The 18,336-nt window shown below is 47.0% G+C and overlaps 3 protein-coding genes across 6 annotated transcripts in view; 1 reads left to right on the top strand and 2 right to left on the bottom strand.

The window, feature by feature from the left end:
- Nucleotides 1-3,718, bottom strand: part of ttc17 (tetratricopeptide repeat domain 17) — a 34,580-nt gene extending 30,862 nt beyond the window's left edge. For all 3 annotated transcript variants that reach the window (XM_029252178.1, XM_018765480.2, XM_018765482.2), the window contains exons 1-5: nt 3,544-3,718; nt 2,997-3,086; nt 1,941-2,110; nt 1,737-1,848; nt 727-858 (exon numbers count right to left, since the gene is read on the bottom strand). In XM_029252178.1, the coding sequence (XP_029108011.1) occupies nt 727-858; nt 1,737-1,848; nt 1,941-2,110; nt 2,997-3,086; nt 3,544-3,702 (663 nt within the window). In that variant the 5' untranslated portion in view covers nt 3,703-3,718. The remainder of the gene's footprint in view (nt 1-726; nt 859-1,736; nt 1,849-1,940; nt 2,111-2,996; nt 3,087-3,543) is intronic.
- Nucleotides 3,719-4,100: 382 nt separating this feature from the next.
- Nucleotides 4,101-11,403, bottom strand: api5 (apoptosis inhibitor 5). Its single transcript, XM_018765574.2, has 14 exons — nt 11,078-11,403; nt 9,655-9,816; nt 9,099-9,192; nt 8,740-8,805; nt 8,465-8,616; nt 8,009-8,215; nt 7,778-7,882; nt 7,294-7,383; nt 6,894-7,075; nt 6,242-6,335; nt 6,085-6,141; nt 5,864-5,943; nt 5,269-5,408; nt 4,101-5,108 (listed from the first exon to the last, which is right to left on the bottom strand). The coding sequence occupies exons 1-14, from the start codon at nt 11,147-11,149 to the stop codon at nt 5,029-5,031; spliced, it is 1,581 nt and encodes a 526-aa protein (XP_018621090.1). The 5' UTR covers nt 11,150-11,403; the 3' UTR covers nt 4,101-5,028.
- Nucleotides 11,404-12,008: 605 nt separating this feature from the next.
- On the top strand, nt 12,009-18,309 carry LOC108942315 (TNF receptor-associated factor 6). Of its 2 annotated transcripts, XM_029251814.1 has the most exons (8): nt 12,009-12,119; nt 13,398-13,719; nt 14,505-14,837; nt 14,933-15,083; nt 15,355-15,513; nt 15,717-15,788; nt 16,002-16,079; nt 16,168-18,309. In XM_029251814.1, exons 3-8 carry the CDS (start codon nt 14,512-14,514, stop codon nt 17,038-17,040), a joined length of 1,659 nt encoding a protein of 552 aa, XP_029107647.1. In that variant the 5' UTR covers nt 12,009-12,119; nt 13,398-13,719; nt 14,505-14,511; the 3' UTR covers nt 17,041-18,309. The 2 variants fall into 2 exon arrangements, with proteins under 2 accessions (XP_029107647.1, XP_029107648.1); XM_029251815.1 differs by lacking the exons at nt 12,009-12,119; nt 13,398-13,719 and having other exon boundaries at nt 14,376-14,837.
- The last annotated feature ends 27 nt before the right edge of the window (nt 18,310-18,336 follow it).

The following is an 18,336-nucleotide window of genomic DNA, read 5'->3' as shown; positions in this document are numbered from 1 at the left end:
TACTGAAAAACCAGTGGGGGGTCAGATGTCAGGCCCTTGGACAGAGGGCTCTAGATTTGAGATTATATGTAGTCCAGGTGTCCATGGTTACTGTCAAACAGAGAAGTCCTTACAAAGTGGTGTAAAGACCAGGAAGGCTCTCTGGGAATGACAGAGACCCCCCATGCCACCTCTCCAATGAAGACTGCAGCACACAGCCTGCAGTTTAAGCTGTGAAGTCACAATACTCAAAGAGCTGTGAAGGAGCAGTACAGCACCTTCAGTTTCTCTCAGGAACAGCAGTGGAAAAATTAAAAGCTGACCCAAAAAAATAATTAACTGAAATAAAGAGGCACAGAATGAGGCACAACAGAGGACAACTAAGCTTGCCTTTTCCTTATTTTTCTTATCATGCTTGACACACCCAACGTACACCACAATCACTTCCTAATTTAACATGCTGTTATATGCTCTAACTTACCAGCCCTGTAAGAGTTACATGGTATACAGCGATTATAATGAATGCTGGCCAGGGAGAGCACACCTGCCAAAGACTGAGTAGAAACGGAGTACAGACAGGTAGCTACAGCCATGTACCAATACCCCGGTCTACCACTGAGAAATCACACATTTCATTACATCACGCCATCCTGCAGAACGGTTTGATGGGGCGATGGGATACAATGGGCGCCACTTTTGCTCAGACAGTTAACTGTGGCACACTTCTTGAGGCCCATTGTCTCGTACCCTGAGCAGGCCCTGGTTGATCCGGTGGCCTGCCTCGTCCATGCTGCGTCCCAGCTTGTGGGACAGAGAGCTGAAGATGGGGTCGTCCTTAGCGAGAAGTGGGGACGTCAGGTTCACCCTCTCCTGTACACCCTGTTGGAGAGCATGCATCACCAAGGGCCTCGGTGTGTGACACACACATCTCACACCTCTCCTGTTTAAATAACACGATGGACACGGAAACACACTTCGCTGAAGAAGAATCAACGAGAAGTACTTCATGAAAGAAACCTCCATTTCATCCATGGCAATTAAAAAAGTAACTATCTTCTAAAACTAACTTGATACTTTTGTACATTATTTTATCTTCCAATACCTCCTCATGTTATGAATGTTTGAGTTACAGATTTTCAAGCACTTTCCCATTCATTTATTACACTTCATTTTCTGCATGCTGTGGAAGGAAAGCAGATGGCAGTGAAACACTGAACCAGCATCTTTCTGCTCTGGGAGCAAATGTGACCTGTGTTTATCCACCAAGCCCGCAGATGGCAGTACAGAGCATCCAAACAAAACAAGTGCAAGAGCGCCTTAATTCAACTCACTTCCACGATGTTTACAGCTCAGTCCAGTATTCCCAAGTGTTTGTGATCATTAACAAGACAAGGAACATTGCACATTCATGACATAAATCAGTCACAACCAACATGTAATAAGTTTCCAAAAGTTACATTTACAGTAATTTTAAATTAAATGACTGATGTTCATAACAAAAATGAAAATCAACATATTTTTATTATAGTTTGAGTTTTTTTAAACCGAGTCTTACCAATTAATAAAACAAGGTAGATGTGTATTATTCAGGTTTTACTGATTTTGTGGCTTAGTGGTAAAAGTGACTTTGCCTTTACAAACATATCTGTACTAACCAGCAGCCACGTGACAGGATTCCTGCAATCAACTCTCTCTGTGAGACACTGAGCACCTTCCCCACTAACAGACCATCCTTGTATCCCCAAAGAGCTGCTCACCCTTAGGTGCTGGAAGGCATGGATGCTGTACGGCAGCTCAAAAATCTTACTGCAGTCTGGCTTCTCAAGGCCCGCTGGTAAAGAGGAATGGGAGTCAACGTAGTCCTCTGGGCTGCAGGAAACACAAACACACAGAATCATCCCTGTTAGAGACAATCAGCTTGCAGGAGAGAAAGACAGGAGTGTTTCTCCATCGCCTCTGACCTGATCCCTTTGCTCTCCAGCGAGATGAAGGTGCCATCATACAGGTCTAGGTCTCCCAGGGGCACTCTTGCTGCTACGCAGTCTGGATCCTCCTTGTAATGCCGCTGCTCCAGCCCTGTGTCCCGGTCCTCATTCTCCTCTATGTGGATCTTCTGGGCAACAAGCTGCTTCTGCCTCACAGAAACAGAGGTGAGTCATGCACCGCCACAGGGTGGGTTATACACATCACAGACCAACAGGCTTTATTTACATATATTTACACACAAGTCAGCACTCGTCTCACCTGGAGCTGAAGAAAAAAATTGACAATCTGAAAGACCAGCATGACTTTGTCAACTCTAATGAGAACTGCACACAGTTACCCTATTATTACACTTGTCATTTGTTTTATATAAGTATTATAACCCTTAAGGATGCTGAGATCTGACCTTAACATTAGAGCATCTGTACAGTAAACACATGGACAATAAGAGAAGGTAATACATATTAAGAAATTTGATGCAAAACATCATCTGCATATTCAAATCACGTTCTCTCCAAAAAACACCCAAAAATGGAAAAAGGGTTACTATATATATATATTGGTATTATGTAAACTGCATTTAAGGAAACGCTACTAGTAGTACGACAGTGTCTATTTTAGCACTCCATTTAAATATTCTGTCTGTGAAATGTATTTCAGTACTGAAATTCTACTGAAAAAATGCTCATGCATATCTGAAACCCGTCATTCACGCTTGTGCTGACTTCCTTGTCCGTTAAAGAGTATTTGAAACATGGGACTCTCCTTTTTCGTACTTCGAGGCATATTCCAAAAATGGACCAGTGCAAATGTGTAGGATGTACCTGTTCTGTAGGCAACCAAACACAAGAAATAACGTGAAGCCACGAAGAATGTGAAGGAAACCACCTGCCGCCCCTCCAACAAACGAAGAAGTCTGCGAACGGACTCAGGGGACAGACGCGGGTGTCGGGGAGCGAACGTGGGACAAAGCCCGCCGCCGCCGCCGAAGGGCCCCCGGTTGCCCTTCAGCCATCACGCCCCCTGGTGCTCACCTCCAGCTCCTTCAGGTAGTTCACGCGGCTCTCCTGGCGCATGAAGATGACGAGGTCATGTGGTTGTTTCAGGTTCAGGGGCGAGTCCACCTGCAGCACAGCCGCGTTCGCGCCCGACATAAATAAACATGAACGTAAATGAAGAATGAATATCCTCACCACCATGGCGACGGCGCGTGAGCGCAGCCCTTCAAACACACACACACACACACACACACCGCCTCAGCTTAAGATTCGCTGTAAACTCTCGACGCGACAAAACTCTGTTCAGCCGTATGACGTTACGCGGTTACACTGACTGACTGACTGACAAACGCATGATCGGGCCGCCCACCTCCAACATGACACGACCGACGACAGTGAATAACAGTACCACGCGGTAAATTCACTTCGGCACATTCGCAAAGAGCGACGTCCTCGCACTCTGTCGACGACTTATTGACGTTTGTTGCCACTGAGCCGCTGTAGTGTCGGGCACTTCGTTCGCGCGCCGATGGCGATGCCACACTCGTCTCGACTCGGCACATAACGCGACAAACTCTCGTACCTGTTGTTGGATTTTGCCGTCCTCTGTGACAACCCAGTGCGTAGTGGCGCCTCCGGGCTCAGCCAGCAGTACGCTGGTCGCTATGGAGAGAAGGGTGACATTCCAGCGGATGCAAAGGGAGCGCCGGGACCCTGACCTGCTTCTCCTGTGCTCCGCCATCTTTCTCTCTTTTGGATTTGCAGACGCAGCGGAAAACCGGAAGCGGAAACGCACCCTTTTCCGAGCGTAACTAGGAAGTGAATGTCACTGGTGTGGAATGCTTAGTCCGCCATGTTAGGGTCAATTTACTGCGATTAACGTCTGAGACATTTTCAAGAAGCTGTACCTGTTTTTTCAACGAACTCATCACTTTGGCGTTGAGTTCACGAAGGTTAATTTTCATGAAAGCAAGTTGCCTGCTACCGTGCCGCCATACGTATTATGAATAGCCACTAAAAAACGCCTAAAAAAAATGAAGACGTCTGTCATTTTGCCACATTAGAGAATACAGTTTTAACTGAATTTCATCATACTCTTCAAATAAAGGAAACTGCATTGAGAGGATTTACAAAGGGTTTTGGTCCAGATCTTTTTTTTTAATCCAAAACATTTTAAATAACACTTAACAGGAGTAAAATGGCAATACAAAATGCATGCAAAACTTTACAGCAGAAACTGGAAATAAAATGTATAGTAACTACTGTAAATTGCGTACAAAGCTAAGTTACCTGAAACATTTACTCCCAAGTCGTAACCTTCTGACTGTATTACTTCCGATTAAGTGTTAACTGTAAAACAAATCTAAACTCACTTATCGCTTCTACTTTAACCAGCATTTTAAATCTATGGCCATATAGGCAAAAAGACCTTCTGTTTTATATAAAAACAAATTCAGATCTGTTTGACTTGATGACCTTCCAATTTTTCTATGCTTGTGTTCCACGGATTTACCTTTTTCCTCACAAATCTATCCCAGTGGGCTCAAATACAAAAAAAAAAGAAAGAAAAAAAAAAAAGGCAACAAGACACAAAGGGTGAGACAAAATTTAACTGACAAATTCTTACAAACCTGTGGAAGAAACCTGACCTTTACCACTGAAATTAAGCTCTACGAAATTAAAAACAAAAGGAGAGGGGAGACTTTTGTTACCAGGTGATTAAAAAGAAAAATAAAATCTTTCCCAACAGTTCTAAAGAGCCATGGTAGCAGAGCATGATCATTTTTGTTGCACAGAAATGCGTCCGTATGAAACCAAATCCATAAAACTACTTGGTGAATCGCAAAGAAAAATAAATTGTAGAAAAGTTCACAACTTGATGTCTTCTTTTGCTGGCTTGATTTAAAAAGAGTGTCAAAGTTCACTTCTCAGGTGACTGCAGAGAAGGGGGGGGCCATGTGGACACAGCAAGCTGCTGACATGTGGGAGAGACCGGAGAGAAGGACCCCACTGCTGCTGCGAGTCCTGCTCCTCAGCGCACTACCAGGAGGACAGGCGCGAGTCCAGCTCAGTAGATTCGGCCCCGGCTCCTGTTGCCTCTTCCTCCCCAGCCTCGGCCACGGCCTCCTCGGAACCCTCCACGCTGCTCTGGGCGACAAAATGAAGGCATTTCAGCGCCCTTTTCAACAGAAACGCACCCTTCGTAAAAGTACTCACCCCTCCACCAAGAGGCCAATACCCACACTAATGATCCTCAACATGAGCGCCACCTGAAATGTGAAATCAACCACTTGGAGTCAACTCTCACCATAAGAAAAGTTGCCAATGGTGGCGCTATATTTCCCACTGGGGGGGTTGTAGATCTGCCTGGCATCCCTCCTGGGGAGTGGCGAAACCTTCTTCATTGCTGACCCAGGTGCCACTTCTTCCCCTGATGGTCTCTTCTGACTGTAGAAAGTAACAGAACTGTATTATTGAAAAAGTTTTCTTACACTAAGACCACAAAGCACATTAACAGTATTTAACTTATTCCTGACTTACAGTTCTCAACATCACCTATCATTATACAGCAGAGCAATGAAGGGGGGGGGGGGGGGGGGACAAAAAAAACAAAAAGGCAAAATACATTTACCAGTTCACCTAAAAAAAAACGTCTTTAGAGTGTGAAAATAAACCCATGCATGGGAGAACATGCAAACTTCACACAGACTGAGACCACAGAGCCGAGGAAGTCAACAAACTGACAAATTCATTAAATATTTTAAAATTGGGAGCTATAAAGCAAGAGTGCTGCACCACCAAGTCAATTCAGACTCCTTTTGTTTTTTTTTTTTTTGAATAACGCAGAAGGGAGGATGAGAAAGCGCTGTATGGTCCCGAAGATGGCTGACATAATGACGTACCCCACCACATCCATCTTCTGAACAGGTTTCCAGGACAGTGTGATTGTGCTCTTGTAGGAGGGAGGGTTGTGGAAGAGGTCCTAATGAGGAGGGGGGGGGGGGGGGGGAGAGATAGCCATTCATTTGAGCGCAAACTTTAAACTGTCATACATTAGTGTTTTGCATTTATTTCCATACCTTTTTTCAATATTCAAAAGAGGATTTTAAAAAAGAAACTTCACCTTGATCAGGACATTGATGTTGTTTGTAATCTTCAGAGCCACCACTTTTATCTTATTCTACAGGGAGGGGGGAAAAAAAGCGCTATGAAGGCAAAGTTCAACCAGAAACCAACATTTACTGTGAACAATAAGATTACACTGGACCACTGGGCGGTACCTCTTCTGTCTTCAGGGCATCCCCAGTCTTGCCCTGCAAGGCGACTCGAAGCTGGCGGATGTACACCTGAAGACCACGAGCAAAGTACTGCAACCTATATGCAGAGAGGGATGGGACAGAGTAAAAACCAGCGCTGCACACAGACGATGCTGTTAGTTTCAAGCAATATAAACTAATCATGATTTTTTTTTTTATTTCAGTAAAAACAATATGACAGGGTCACGACATAAAGATCAAATCCATACAGAAAAAGAGAGGCAACTGTAGCACAAACACAAAAAGTTACAATACTTAACCAGAACTGTCATACAGCACTATCCCAAATTCATGAGACTCATGATGCAAATTAAATGTTTTCTAGTGGAGGAATCTTGGCTCAACAACATATTTGTAGAGGGGGCTTCTGGTGTGCGTTATATCAGTAAAATACAGACATGGAACATAGGCTCGTTGGTATTCCACACCTTCAAGAAAAACTGAATTCTAGTTGTGGCTTAACGGGAATATAGTGGGGGGAGGCAAATCAAGATGGTTTGGAGCATGCAAATTAACACCGTTTCCAGAATAAATTCAACATGGTGCCCACAGCAATCACTTCGGATTTTAATTTCATGTCAGCATGTCCCAGCCCAGTGGCAGATGAGGCGCTTGCCTGATCTTGAAGTCCTTTAGACGTTCGGTGTTGATCTTGTCAATAAGGAAGTCAGGCAGCTTCTTGCCCAGCTGGTGGAAGCTGAAGAGCAGGCACTCGACGTAGCTGAACTGCAGCCTGGGCTCCTCATTCCCAGAATGCTCTCCATTCTCACCCTCCCCTGGGGGCAAGGGCATGAACTCCTGATGGATACGGGGAGCAGGGGTATCAGCAAGAGACAGACTGGCATTAGGAACCCGTATATACCCATAAAATACCAGACAAAGCAGAGTTTCAACCTTGACAGTGACAGTTGCGACAAAAGAACCCCCAAAAGTTTGCATATTCATACAAGGGGACATAACCCACCAGCATCAATTAGGAGCAGTTATAAGGAACAACCAAACTGCTGATCTCTTACCAACAACTTCTCAAATAAAATTTTCAAGTTGGTCTCCAGCTTCTCCATGTCACCACAGAACCTACTCATTTCTGCCAACAGCTTCAGGACCTGCGAAAGTGTCAAAGCAATCAGAACCTCTAATCACAGTATTAATACTGACATGCAAGCACAGCAAAACTAACACAGGGGGTCCTCTTTATTTGACAACTGTATTATACGTATAACAAAGCGATTTGGTCCAAATTCACAGCTTTGGCCTCGATTTAACCAGTCACACGTTGATGGATTAAATCTCTTGCGCAGGGTTTTTCCAACCGGTAGCGTAGTCGTTAGAGCTGCTGCCTGTCCGAATCCCACCTTGAGCAAGGTGCTTACCCTAAATTGCTCCAGCAAAATTACGTAAGTAGCTAAACATCATAAGTTACTTTGGAGAAAAGCATCTGCTCTACGAATAAATGTGAATGCAGTGCTGGACACTGAACCGTAGGAATGAAGCACTAACCTCCAGCTGGATGTCCAGCTCGGCCACAGGACTCGTCAGCATGCTGAGGTTGGGCAGCACGTGCTCACAGAAGTATGTCACGAAGCGTGTGGAATGCACGTTTTTCTGGGGACAAAAAGGAAGAAAATCAGAAAAAGATTTTCTTTTTTTTTTTTTTTTATTAAAAAAAGAAGGGTGAGGTGGCTTAGGTGTACAGAAATGAGGCATAGCGATGCCGCTGCGGCTGCACACCGAGAAGAGAGGCAAGGCCTGGCGTGTGCACTGCAGCAGCCGGTCCACGCTGTCGGCATCAGCAGGGTTCAGTGCCTGCTCCAGGAAGGCCTGCTCCACCACGAGTTCCACCAGCTGCTGTCGCCCACTCACGGTCTGCAGGCTCTTCAGGCCAGCCAGGATGCGCATGAGTAGCACAAACTCCTCACCCGTCACATCCTCCAACACCTGGGGAGAGGTGACAACAGTGAGTACACAAAAGTCACCCCGGACAGCCCATTCACAAAAGACTGACTCAAGGAAAATAAGCAACAGCTGTTTTGGGTTCAAACCCCAACAAAGGAACGTTAACTGGAATTTGTGCACCGCAAAGTAACAAGTGGTGTCATGACAAACCTGTTTATTTACATCCCAATCCATGTTAAACTTCCATCGAGTACATAAAGAAAGTCGGGCCCAAGGAGATGCACCTCTAACCTTCTTAATCTCGGTGAAGATGAAATCCTCAACCTCCTTGGTCATTACTTCCTCAGGCAGAGTCTTCAGTTTTGTGGACAGGAACTTGATGGCCCTCTCACGAACGATGTCCTCGCCCTGCAGGATCTGTGTGAACAGACCCCCGAGAGTGCCTGTGCATCAGGGAGGAGTGAAGATACTTTCATTAAATAATGTCATCAGTACAACAGGTTTTGATGTTCCACAAAATGCTCTCATTGCAAAGATTTTCTTTAAAAAAAAAAAAAAAAAAATACCCTTTGCGTCAATCTTGAAGATTGAGATCAGAGCTGTATTAACTTGGTTGAATTCGGCAGAATCATCTGCAGTGGTGAGAAATTTTTACCATTATTAGGTCTGCACATGGGAAATACATTTTATTCAGCAATAAAACACGCTACAGCCAATCTGAATAAATTACACATATAAAACACCAATTGACTGCTTCTTAAGACAAACAAACAAAACCATCTGAGTTGCATTTATTGTACAAATTTGTACATCCCTGCTGAAAGCCCATCTTTGAATCTGTACACTACTGCCATAAACAAATGACCATGAATGAGATTACATACAGGAACATTTGAATAGTATGCTATGATAATGTTTCATTTACCTGTTTGTAGCAGCTGTGTCAAGATGTCCGCAACCCTGGGCAGGTTTTCGCCAGCTGCGAATCGAGGCAGCTCCTTGATGGCTTGGCGCCGGATCTAAAAGTAGTTTCCGAGAACGAAAGAAGCAGTTTTAACGCTTGAGCTTTGCAAGAGGCGTGGAGAACGATGAAAATCAGTTGAGCAAATGAGTGCACCAGGCAATTTTGATCACAAAAGATCAAAGAAAGTACCATAGTTGCAATGAAAGGGCTGAGTCTTGAATCCTAACTTAGGCTCAAATGTCCTTAAACAAAAGTATTTACCCCAAACTGGTAAAGTAAACAATTGTACATCTCTCAGCACGGTACATCATCGTAGACAAATTGTCAGATAAACAATTAAGCGTAAACACACACCCAGATTTTCATGACAGCACACAGGGGTCCCCTCATGTTAGAACTAACAATCTAAAGTGCTTCAGGTCAAAGTCCTGCAGTAAGAGCCATGGCTGCCAAGCAAACCAAACACCTACGAATTTACGGCAACGTCCACCAAGGAAGGAAAGGTTCACGGCCTCACCGAGACATCCTCGTCTTCACACAGGTCCAGCTGAGCGTTGATGGCTGCGTCGGCCAGTTCAGGGAAGTGGCTGAAGAACTTGGGGATGAACTGCGCAGCCAGGCATTTCTCCTTGGGGCCCCCCTTCACCCCGTCCAGGATGGCCTGATATGCATCTTTGTGCTGGAAGAACAAGAGGAGCAGTGAAATCTCACCTGCTGTAGAACCCTTGATCAAGGTACTCGTGCTGAATTGATGAATAGAAATGGATAAGTAACCAAAATCGGAAGATTCTCGTGTCTCCCTCTGTCACTGACAACTGCCGAATCTCTCTCAACTTTCTGGGAGTTTTGTACTTCTGGATTAAACCGCGTCGTGTGGGACATTGCTTTCAACGTTTCACTTCTCAACTTTGTTTTATTTGCACCATTGTCTTGTTATTACTCGCACACTGGGGATGTTTTCTATATTGTAATCATCTTGGGTTTGGCACCAAACTACAGATAATTCCTGTATGTTACATACAGGCAATGAAGCTTTTTTTGCAAAAAAATTAGCTCCCCACCAATCTTATATGCAGCTACCTGTGTAAAGCATGCTTCATTAATGAGCAGCTAATAATGTAGCAGTTAGACTTGCTGCCTTTGGACCTAAAGGTTGCAGGCTTGAATCCCACGGGATTCAAGCCTGCAACCTTTAGGTCCAAAGGAGGTTCCAGCTGTAGTAGCCTTGAGTAAGGCACTTACCCTCAGTTGCTCCAGTAAAATTAACTGGATGTGTAAATGGTTAAATAATACTAAGTAGCTCAACACTGTCAATTGCTTTGGAGAAAAGTGCCCACTAAATTAATGTAAATGGTCCACCATGGCATGTTGACAAAGTGTACTTCGAGAATCACGTGTTTCTGAGCCCGTCTGTTGTGATCCACTGCTGAACAAAATAATGGGAATAGCTAAACAGTGAAAATTAACCGCGAAAATAGCCACATTCAAAAAAAAATTATAATCTGTGCTCCCTGGACCACAGGGAGAGCCCAGCTTTACACACCGACAACCACCACCGTCACCGAGGGGTCCGACCTGCACCTGGCTCTAGATTCCCTGTCATCACACAGTCACTCAGTGCGGAAGGACACTGGACACTGGAGGAGTGGCACGACCCCCCGTAACCCTGGAAACCTGAGAGCACGAGCTACCCTCACTGAGCTCAATTCTATATATAAATTTTAAAAAAAAAGGAAAGAAAACAGAAAACACTCAAGATACTCAGAAGAAATCAGCAGCAGACATCGATTCACTCACACCTGGCTGGCACAATGGTAGGCCTGACGACGAAGTGAAGGTCCTCGGAGCCCCGGGCCGGGGGCGGATCGGGGCCTGCGGACCCCCCAGCCAGGTGGCTTCCTGTCCGCCCTGTGTGAGCGTGGCTCGCCCCGGGCACTCACCTGGCTCAGGTCGTCCTTCGCGTCCGCCAGGATGCCATAGTTACGGTACAGCTCCTGTACGGTGACCGCCATCGGCGTGGGTCAGACTGACTGCCGTCGAATAGATCTAGAGGCGGAAACTCGAGCTCAGTTCCTCGGACTCCTGATTCAGTGGCCTGCTCCAGCGGGGGAGGTCTCCTCGGAAGCGCTCGCACTCCGCTCAAAAGCTGGTCAACTATAGCGGCAGGTAGCGGACGGCAGAACGTACTGAAAACGCACGGAATTATTCAGTAGCTCGAAGAACACGACGGCCTGCGACGAGGAACAGTCTGCGCATGTCCGTGACGTAGAGCCGAGTGACGCAGGACGCATGTCGCGCCTGCGCGTTCGCAAACAGCAGTCACGTGTTGCAGGACGCCGCGAATTATGCGGGGGGGAGCAGGAGCTGCTGAGTCTTGAAACCATCGCTTTGAGAGAGCTGCTTCTTTCCTGACAGCTCTATCAATGAGTCCATACCATCTGCTATGATCATCTATGAATTTGCTGTTTAAATGTCACTTCTGTTAGAACTACTGGAGGAATGTGAATTAGCAACGTGTTGGTGTCTGACACACAAGCTGTGCACGGTGGTCACTTGTCTGTATAATAAAGCTCAGAGTACTCCGAGTTTTATTTCACCCAGAGGGAGTCTGCTGAAGAAAGGAATGTATAAAATAATGTATTTTTTTCTTGAAAAGGGGGAAAGTATAGCAATTGTTGAACTTGAAGCAGCAATAATGGGATTCGAAAATCATAGTTTAGGTTAAAATATGTATGTAATCAGTGCCTCGCTTAGTGCTGCAGCGCAGCTGGTCTTTTCATCAGTTCTCATGTGTCGGACTGTAACACCAGCAGAAAAGCAGTTGAAGTCTATAAGACGTGCAGCCGCAGGAGGCGTCTGGTCCTCCGGCCGCCGGGGGGCGCTACCTCTCCCTCCCTTCCTCCCTCCGCCAGCCCGCCCGCACGCTGTGCCCGGAGTCCGGAAAGTTCGGGGGAGAAGAGCGCCTCGGAGGAGTTCCGCAAGGTAAGACGTTGAAAATAAAGCGAGAACAAAGCAGGGAATATAAGTGTGTAAAGTGGTGCCGGGAGCCCGGCGGTCCTGCCTCGGCCGGGCTGTGTGCGAATTTGGCCTCACAGCGCAGCGGCGCCCTTTGAGTCTTCGCGCTTCTCCTCCGCTGCAACAGGCCGAGTTCCTGGAAGCGGTGCCTTTCGCGCCGCCATCCTTACCGCCCTTTTTCCACTCCGCTGTCGTTACCGTTGCTGATGGAGGCACTGTGGCTGTTGTGGCTCTCCGGTGCCCATTCGTTCCGTAACGGAGGTCGGAACGAAGGAAGGAAGGAACAAGAATACTCCCGTCGTCGGCAGTTCCATTAGTCGGCCTCCCTCCCGCCTGGCAGCGCCGCGCCGCTCACCGTAGCGGTTCGACAAGCGCAGCGGAACAACGCGCCTTTTTCGCGCTCCCCACGAAACGGACTCCTTCACACACCATCAATCATCACCATCGCCTCTTTACCTAGTAGTTGTTGAGTTGCCACCAAGGTTCCAGGTTCGAATCCCACCTCCTGCTGGTGTCTTTGGCCTGGTTACTTACCTGAATCGGTAGAGAAAGGCAATAAATCATAAATGTTGAGCTGTGTAATGAATAAATGAGTACATCCGTGCAGGTAGTCCGCTATACGAACCTCACGTTGTAAGTGACTGTGGTGGAGAGAGATGTCACATTCATTCGGTCTCTTCATCTCACTCTCATCTTCTCTGTTGTCCAGTGCTGGTCCATTCGTTGATGACTGAGTTATTTGTTGGATCATGAGTATAACAAACCTGTCAGAACAGTGCTGCATTTCATCTTATGACAAGCTGTCACCCGTTAATGACAGCACTCAAATGTCCACCTCATTTTCTTGAATTATTGCTGTAATGTCACCCTTATCCCTTCCGTGCGCTTGTGAAATGTTGGCACAGTCACACGCTTCCCCCCGTTGCTCTTGGCCACTGATGCTCACAGCTGTGCAGAGCAGATCTTGGCTGATGGTATCAATCCATGACAGTTTTATTTTTTCTGGGCTGTGATCACACTTGAATGGCATGAATGCTACTCTTCTGTGCGTAGTCTAAACCCATCTGTTTACTCTGAGCTGCGTGTTGCTTTGGAGAAAAGCATCTGCCAAATGAATAAATGTAAATGTACAGCCTGCCTTCACAGACTGGAACTGCTAAAGTTAGAAGTAGGAGCGATGCTGTAGTTCCCCTTTCGTGCAGCATTATATTTAAATCTAACCACTTCTAAAAATGTGTCTTGCAGGTCTGATCGCTGCAGAAAGGAGCATTGTGTCAGCACTCTTTGGTGGAGGCTTGCAGATCCTCTTCGAGACCCAGTTACTCTGAAAATACCAACAACAAACATGGGCTACAATTCTAGCAGTAGGGTTTTCCTAAAGACATGAAAGGGGAAGTGTTACAACGTGACAATGGAAGAGAGGTTGACTTTTCCAAGTGAACTAATGTCAGCTGTGACACTCAGCTGTGAGGCGATGCAGAAATTGTGAATTTTGGGGGGAGCTTTTTTTTTGAAAGAAATCAAGGATGATCTGTTGAACAGCAGATTTAAAAAACAATACAAACAGGTAAGATTTATGTTTGTCACTTTACCAGTAGTTAAAATGTTACAAATGAACTGTGGACATAATTATGTAAGGCTCAGCAAGTAAATTGGTGTGAATTGGTGGCCCTTAGTGTGCGAGTTTGTGTAATGCCCAGGCATCCTATCCAGGGTGTACCCTGGCCCACGCTTCAATCTTATACTGTGGGCTACCACCACGACACTAGTGGACAAGTGCTTGTTGAAAATGGACAAGGAAAAATTAAGTGTTAAAGATGTTATAGTAAAATGACATCAAGTTCCTTATGAAACAATGTCTTACAGCAACTACTTTTGGGACAGTCCTCAGTGAATCTGCACTGATTGAAGCTCTGTCCACATCAGCCCTCTTTTTTTTTTCTATTATTATTATTATTAAAGGTGACAGATTTTTCCATCCTTCAAAGACACTTAATCATAGGAGATAAACAGATCTCATTGCATTATAGAAGGGAAAAGATTTATGAAGAAATGTACTCTTAACCGGGAGTGCACGGTGGCGCAGAGGGCTTGGGCGGGTCTGTGGTTCGAGTCCCGCTTGGGGTGCCTTGCAGCGGACTGGCGTCCCATCCTGGGTGTGTCCTTTCCCCCTCCAGCGTTACGCCCTGTGTTGCTGGGTTAGGCTCCAGCTTGCCACGACTCCACGTGGGATAAGTCTTTTCAGACTCTGTGTGTGTGTACTCTTAACCAATAGGTGAATATATTTACCACTTTGTCCAAGTGGCAGTGTGATGTTGGCCTGCCCAGTTTCTTGTTCCTGTCGATCCACAGTGTGAAGATGAGCCAATCCTGCTGTGAGACGGAGAAGGATGGTCTGGAAGCTGCATGTGGCTCCTCTGAACTGTCAGCGTGTGCAGCCTCTGTGGAGAAGGAGCGCGAATCCTGCTGGAGCCCTTCGGAGAGTCCGGTCACCTTGGGCACATCTTCCAGCCTCCAGCAGAGCAGCAGCACGGGGCAGACTGATCTACAGGGGTATGATGTCGAGTTTGACCCGCCCCTGGAGAGCAAGTATGAGTGCCCCATCTGCTTGATGGCTTTACGGGCAGCTGTGCAGACCCCCTGCGGTCACCGATTCTGTCGCGGCTGCATTGAGAAGTCACTCCGGTAAGCACCTCAGGCTTGGTGGAATTGGTCTGAGCCAAGTTCTCTTCACACGTCCAGGTCTCAAGCAGCTCTCCCCACCCCTCTCTTTATGACAGGGATGCAGGACAGAAGTGTCCAGTGGACAATGAAGTGCTGTTGGAAGAGCAACTCTTCCCCGATAACTTTGCGAAGCGTGAAATTTTGTCACTGACTGTGCGCTGCCCCAATACTGGCTGCAACCACAAGATGGAGCTCCGGCACCTGGAGGTAGGTGTATGGGTGGAGTGCTGGGGGAAGACGGGGCCCTCCTAATCTTAGATCTGTCCCCATCGTGAAGAAAAATGCCAATGGGGAGAAAAAACCGTTACTGTCCAAGCTGGACTTTCACTGAGGGGTTGGGGGGGCCTGCTGGACACATGTCCCCTAGGACCACACCTTAACTGCTCTGATCACGAGGTTCCTTTAGAAAGCATCACTGCCACCGACATACTACATAAAATGCTCCTAAAGCCCTGCTACTTGCTGTGCCTTCACACAGGCCCATGTGGTGCAGTGCCAGTTCACCACGGTGCAGTGCCCGCTGTGCCAGAATGATGTGTGGAAGAGCCAACTAGAGGAGCACACTTCCCTGCACTGCCCGCGCCGACCAGTGTCCTGTCCTGATTGCATGCATCCCTACGTGTACGAGGAGAGCAAGGTGCCACTCACCATTCCTTTGTTGAGTTCATCTCCTAGGGGGGACCCTGCTGTTGTACCCTTGAGAGGAAAAAAATCCAGCTCTTTGAAAATGTAAAAACAAAAGTGTGATGTAATTTGCTTTGGACAGTGTGTCTGTTTAGCAATGTCAATAACAGGTAGTAACTTTGTTCACTCGTTTTCCATGTTTCTCATGCCAAACAGCTTCACGAACAGCAGTGCCCCCTTGCTTACGTGGTGTGCAACTACTGCAGCATGGAGCTGATCCGAGACCAGGTGAGCGGCCTGGTCATCCGGTCTCCATTCTGTCCGTTTTAATGTTCGGTCACCCAGAAATGGCCCAGGTCATTGACTTTTATGACTGTGTGAGGAATTTACTGCGGAGTATGTTGTTGTACCCAAACAACAGCAGAGATGTAGCAAAAGAGGATTTATATTATTACGCTGCCACTTTTTATGAAGTGGTTGATTTTGCGTGTCTCTTGCCAGTTGGCATCACACTGTGACTTGGACTGTCTCAAAGCTCCTGTTGCCTGTCCATTCAGCTCCTTTGGATGCCAGGAGAGGGTGAGTACAAACAGTTTGGTGTCCTCACTCTCCGTCTGCTTCTTATGGCGATTCCTTGCGCGCTAAGAGTGTGGTGTCCTCCTTGCAGATGCCACGGAACGACCTGGCGCAGCACATGCAAGAGTTCACACAGATGCACATGCGTCATATGGCAGACCATCTGCGCAACCTGACGCTGGGGAGCGGGCCGTTTGCACCAGGGGCATCGTGCGAGGAACGGGCAGGCACCACGAGAGCTGGGCCCACGTCAGGCCCTCCCTGCGAGTGTGGCCCAAGCCTGCAGCACATGCGTGAGACAGTGCACCAGCTGGAGGGTCGTCTCGTGCGGCAGGACCACCAGCTGCGTGAGCTGAGTATTCACAATGACACGCAGGTGGCGCAGCTGGCCGAGCTGCGGCGGCAGGTGCGCGTTCTGGAGGAGCGGGCACGCGAGCTGGAGGCCCAGCAGTGCCAGGGTATCTATGTGTGGCGGGTAGAAGGCTTCTCTGCCCACCTTCGCAACCAGGAGGCAGGCCAGCCCGTGGTCATACACAGCCCTGGTTTCTACACGGGGCGGCCGGGCTACAAGCTCTGCCTCCGGCTGCACCTGCAGACGCCCAATGCCCCACGCTGCTCCAACTACATCTCCCTGTTCGTGCACACCATGCAGGGTGACTTCGACAGCCAGCTGTCCTGGCCCTTCCAGGGTATCATCCGGCTGGCGATCCTGGACCAAGTGGACAACCAGCACCACGTGGAAGTGATGGAAACCAAGCCAGATCTGTTGGCATTCCAGCGGCCCACATCCCCACGCAACCCCAAGGGCTTTGGCTATGTCACCTTCATGCACCTGCAGGCCCTTCAGCAGCGGCAGTATGTGCGGGACGACACCCTACTGGTACGCTGCGAGGTCACCCCCCGATTCGACATGTGCATCCGCAGAGAGGGCTTTCAGCCCCGCGGGCCGGAGGCTTCCCTCTAAAGCCAGGAGCACAGGAGAGGGTAGGCAGCAGTGCAGGTATGGGTTCGAAACCCATGATGGACCCTGATGCTCTGAAACACAGCATGTTATTGCTTTGGACTTTAAAGAAAAAAAAAAAAAAACTAACATCAGCAACTTTGCACCAGAAGGACCAAGAAGGCCAGCCTTTTTCTGTTATAGTTTATTTTGGAAGTTGTTCTCTTTTTGGGAGGGGGCGACAGTGGGTGGTAAGAGATCCATGCTGTTGTTGGTTTTTTTTTTTCCTGCTATTGCATTTGTGTTTCCACTACTGGCCATTATTTCAGTGCCATTGCAGATTCTCAATCCAGCTGATCTACAATCCCAGTCACCTTGGCTCCCTCAGACCATCAGAGGAGTGACTAAACTGCTTATCCAGTGACCATCCCAGCAGTATTGTTCAACATTCTTTTTTCAGTGCACTTTTAAATTTTTCTGATCCATTTAATGATTAGATTGCTTGTGACAGCTTGTCTGCAAAAGGAATGTAGATGTTGTCTTATCACACAACAGGCTGCTGGATGTTTACCCTTTGTTTTCCCACATGTTATGTACACCTTTGAGCTGGAACAGGCTCTCCCGCCAGGGAGGAACCGCTGTGCTAATAACACTTGCTCCTTACAGACCTCAGCCTGCGTCTCACATTTCCTCAGCGTGCCTTTGTCGGCTGAGCACTTGTCCCGCTCAGGGATCAGCAGCCAAATAAGGTTTTCTAAGCAACTTATGTGCTCCAGCAAGGCTGAGTGGATCAGGATTCGCTCCCATCGTGAACTAGGGGCTCATGTTACATAAGCGTGATGGAGGCTGGTTACCTCAAGTTCAGCATCTCGCATGTGACTTGTGTGGCGATGCCTGTGTGCTTCAAGTGGCACAAAGATGGGAATACTCTCCTGGATGAGTTTCACACGTAATCACTGTTAGGACATGTTGCTCACGCAGCAGTTAAGCTGCCAAAACATTCTGGTGCATTATTTAATACCACAGGAAACTTCTTTTTTTTTTTTTTTTTTTTTGTCTATGTTTACATGTTTGAATCATGTGTTGATCTTGTAGTGCCAGTCTTCTAGCATTGCAAATGTCTGATGTGCCTTCTGGTATTCTAATTTCTTCATTTTAAACTTTCAGCTCAATCACTCCAACATTCATTTTGGAGAGTCTTTCCCTGAAATTGCCAGTAAATTACATTAGTGCTTAATTTTTGTAAAATTAACTTTTTTTGTAATTTCTCAACTTTTTCTATTGAATACAATTTGTGCAATTTATTAAAGCCATAAGTGG

The sequence above is a fragment of the Scleropages formosus genome, chromosome 5 (genome assembly GCF_900964775.1).
Source record: "Scleropages formosus chromosome 5, fSclFor1.1, whole genome shotgun sequence".
NCBI lineage: Eukaryota > Metazoa > Chordata > Actinopteri > Osteoglossiformes > Osteoglossidae > Scleropages > Scleropages formosus.
The sequence above is the reverse complement of the archived record's forward strand: the minus strand, read 5'-3'. Positions and strand labels throughout refer to the sequence as shown.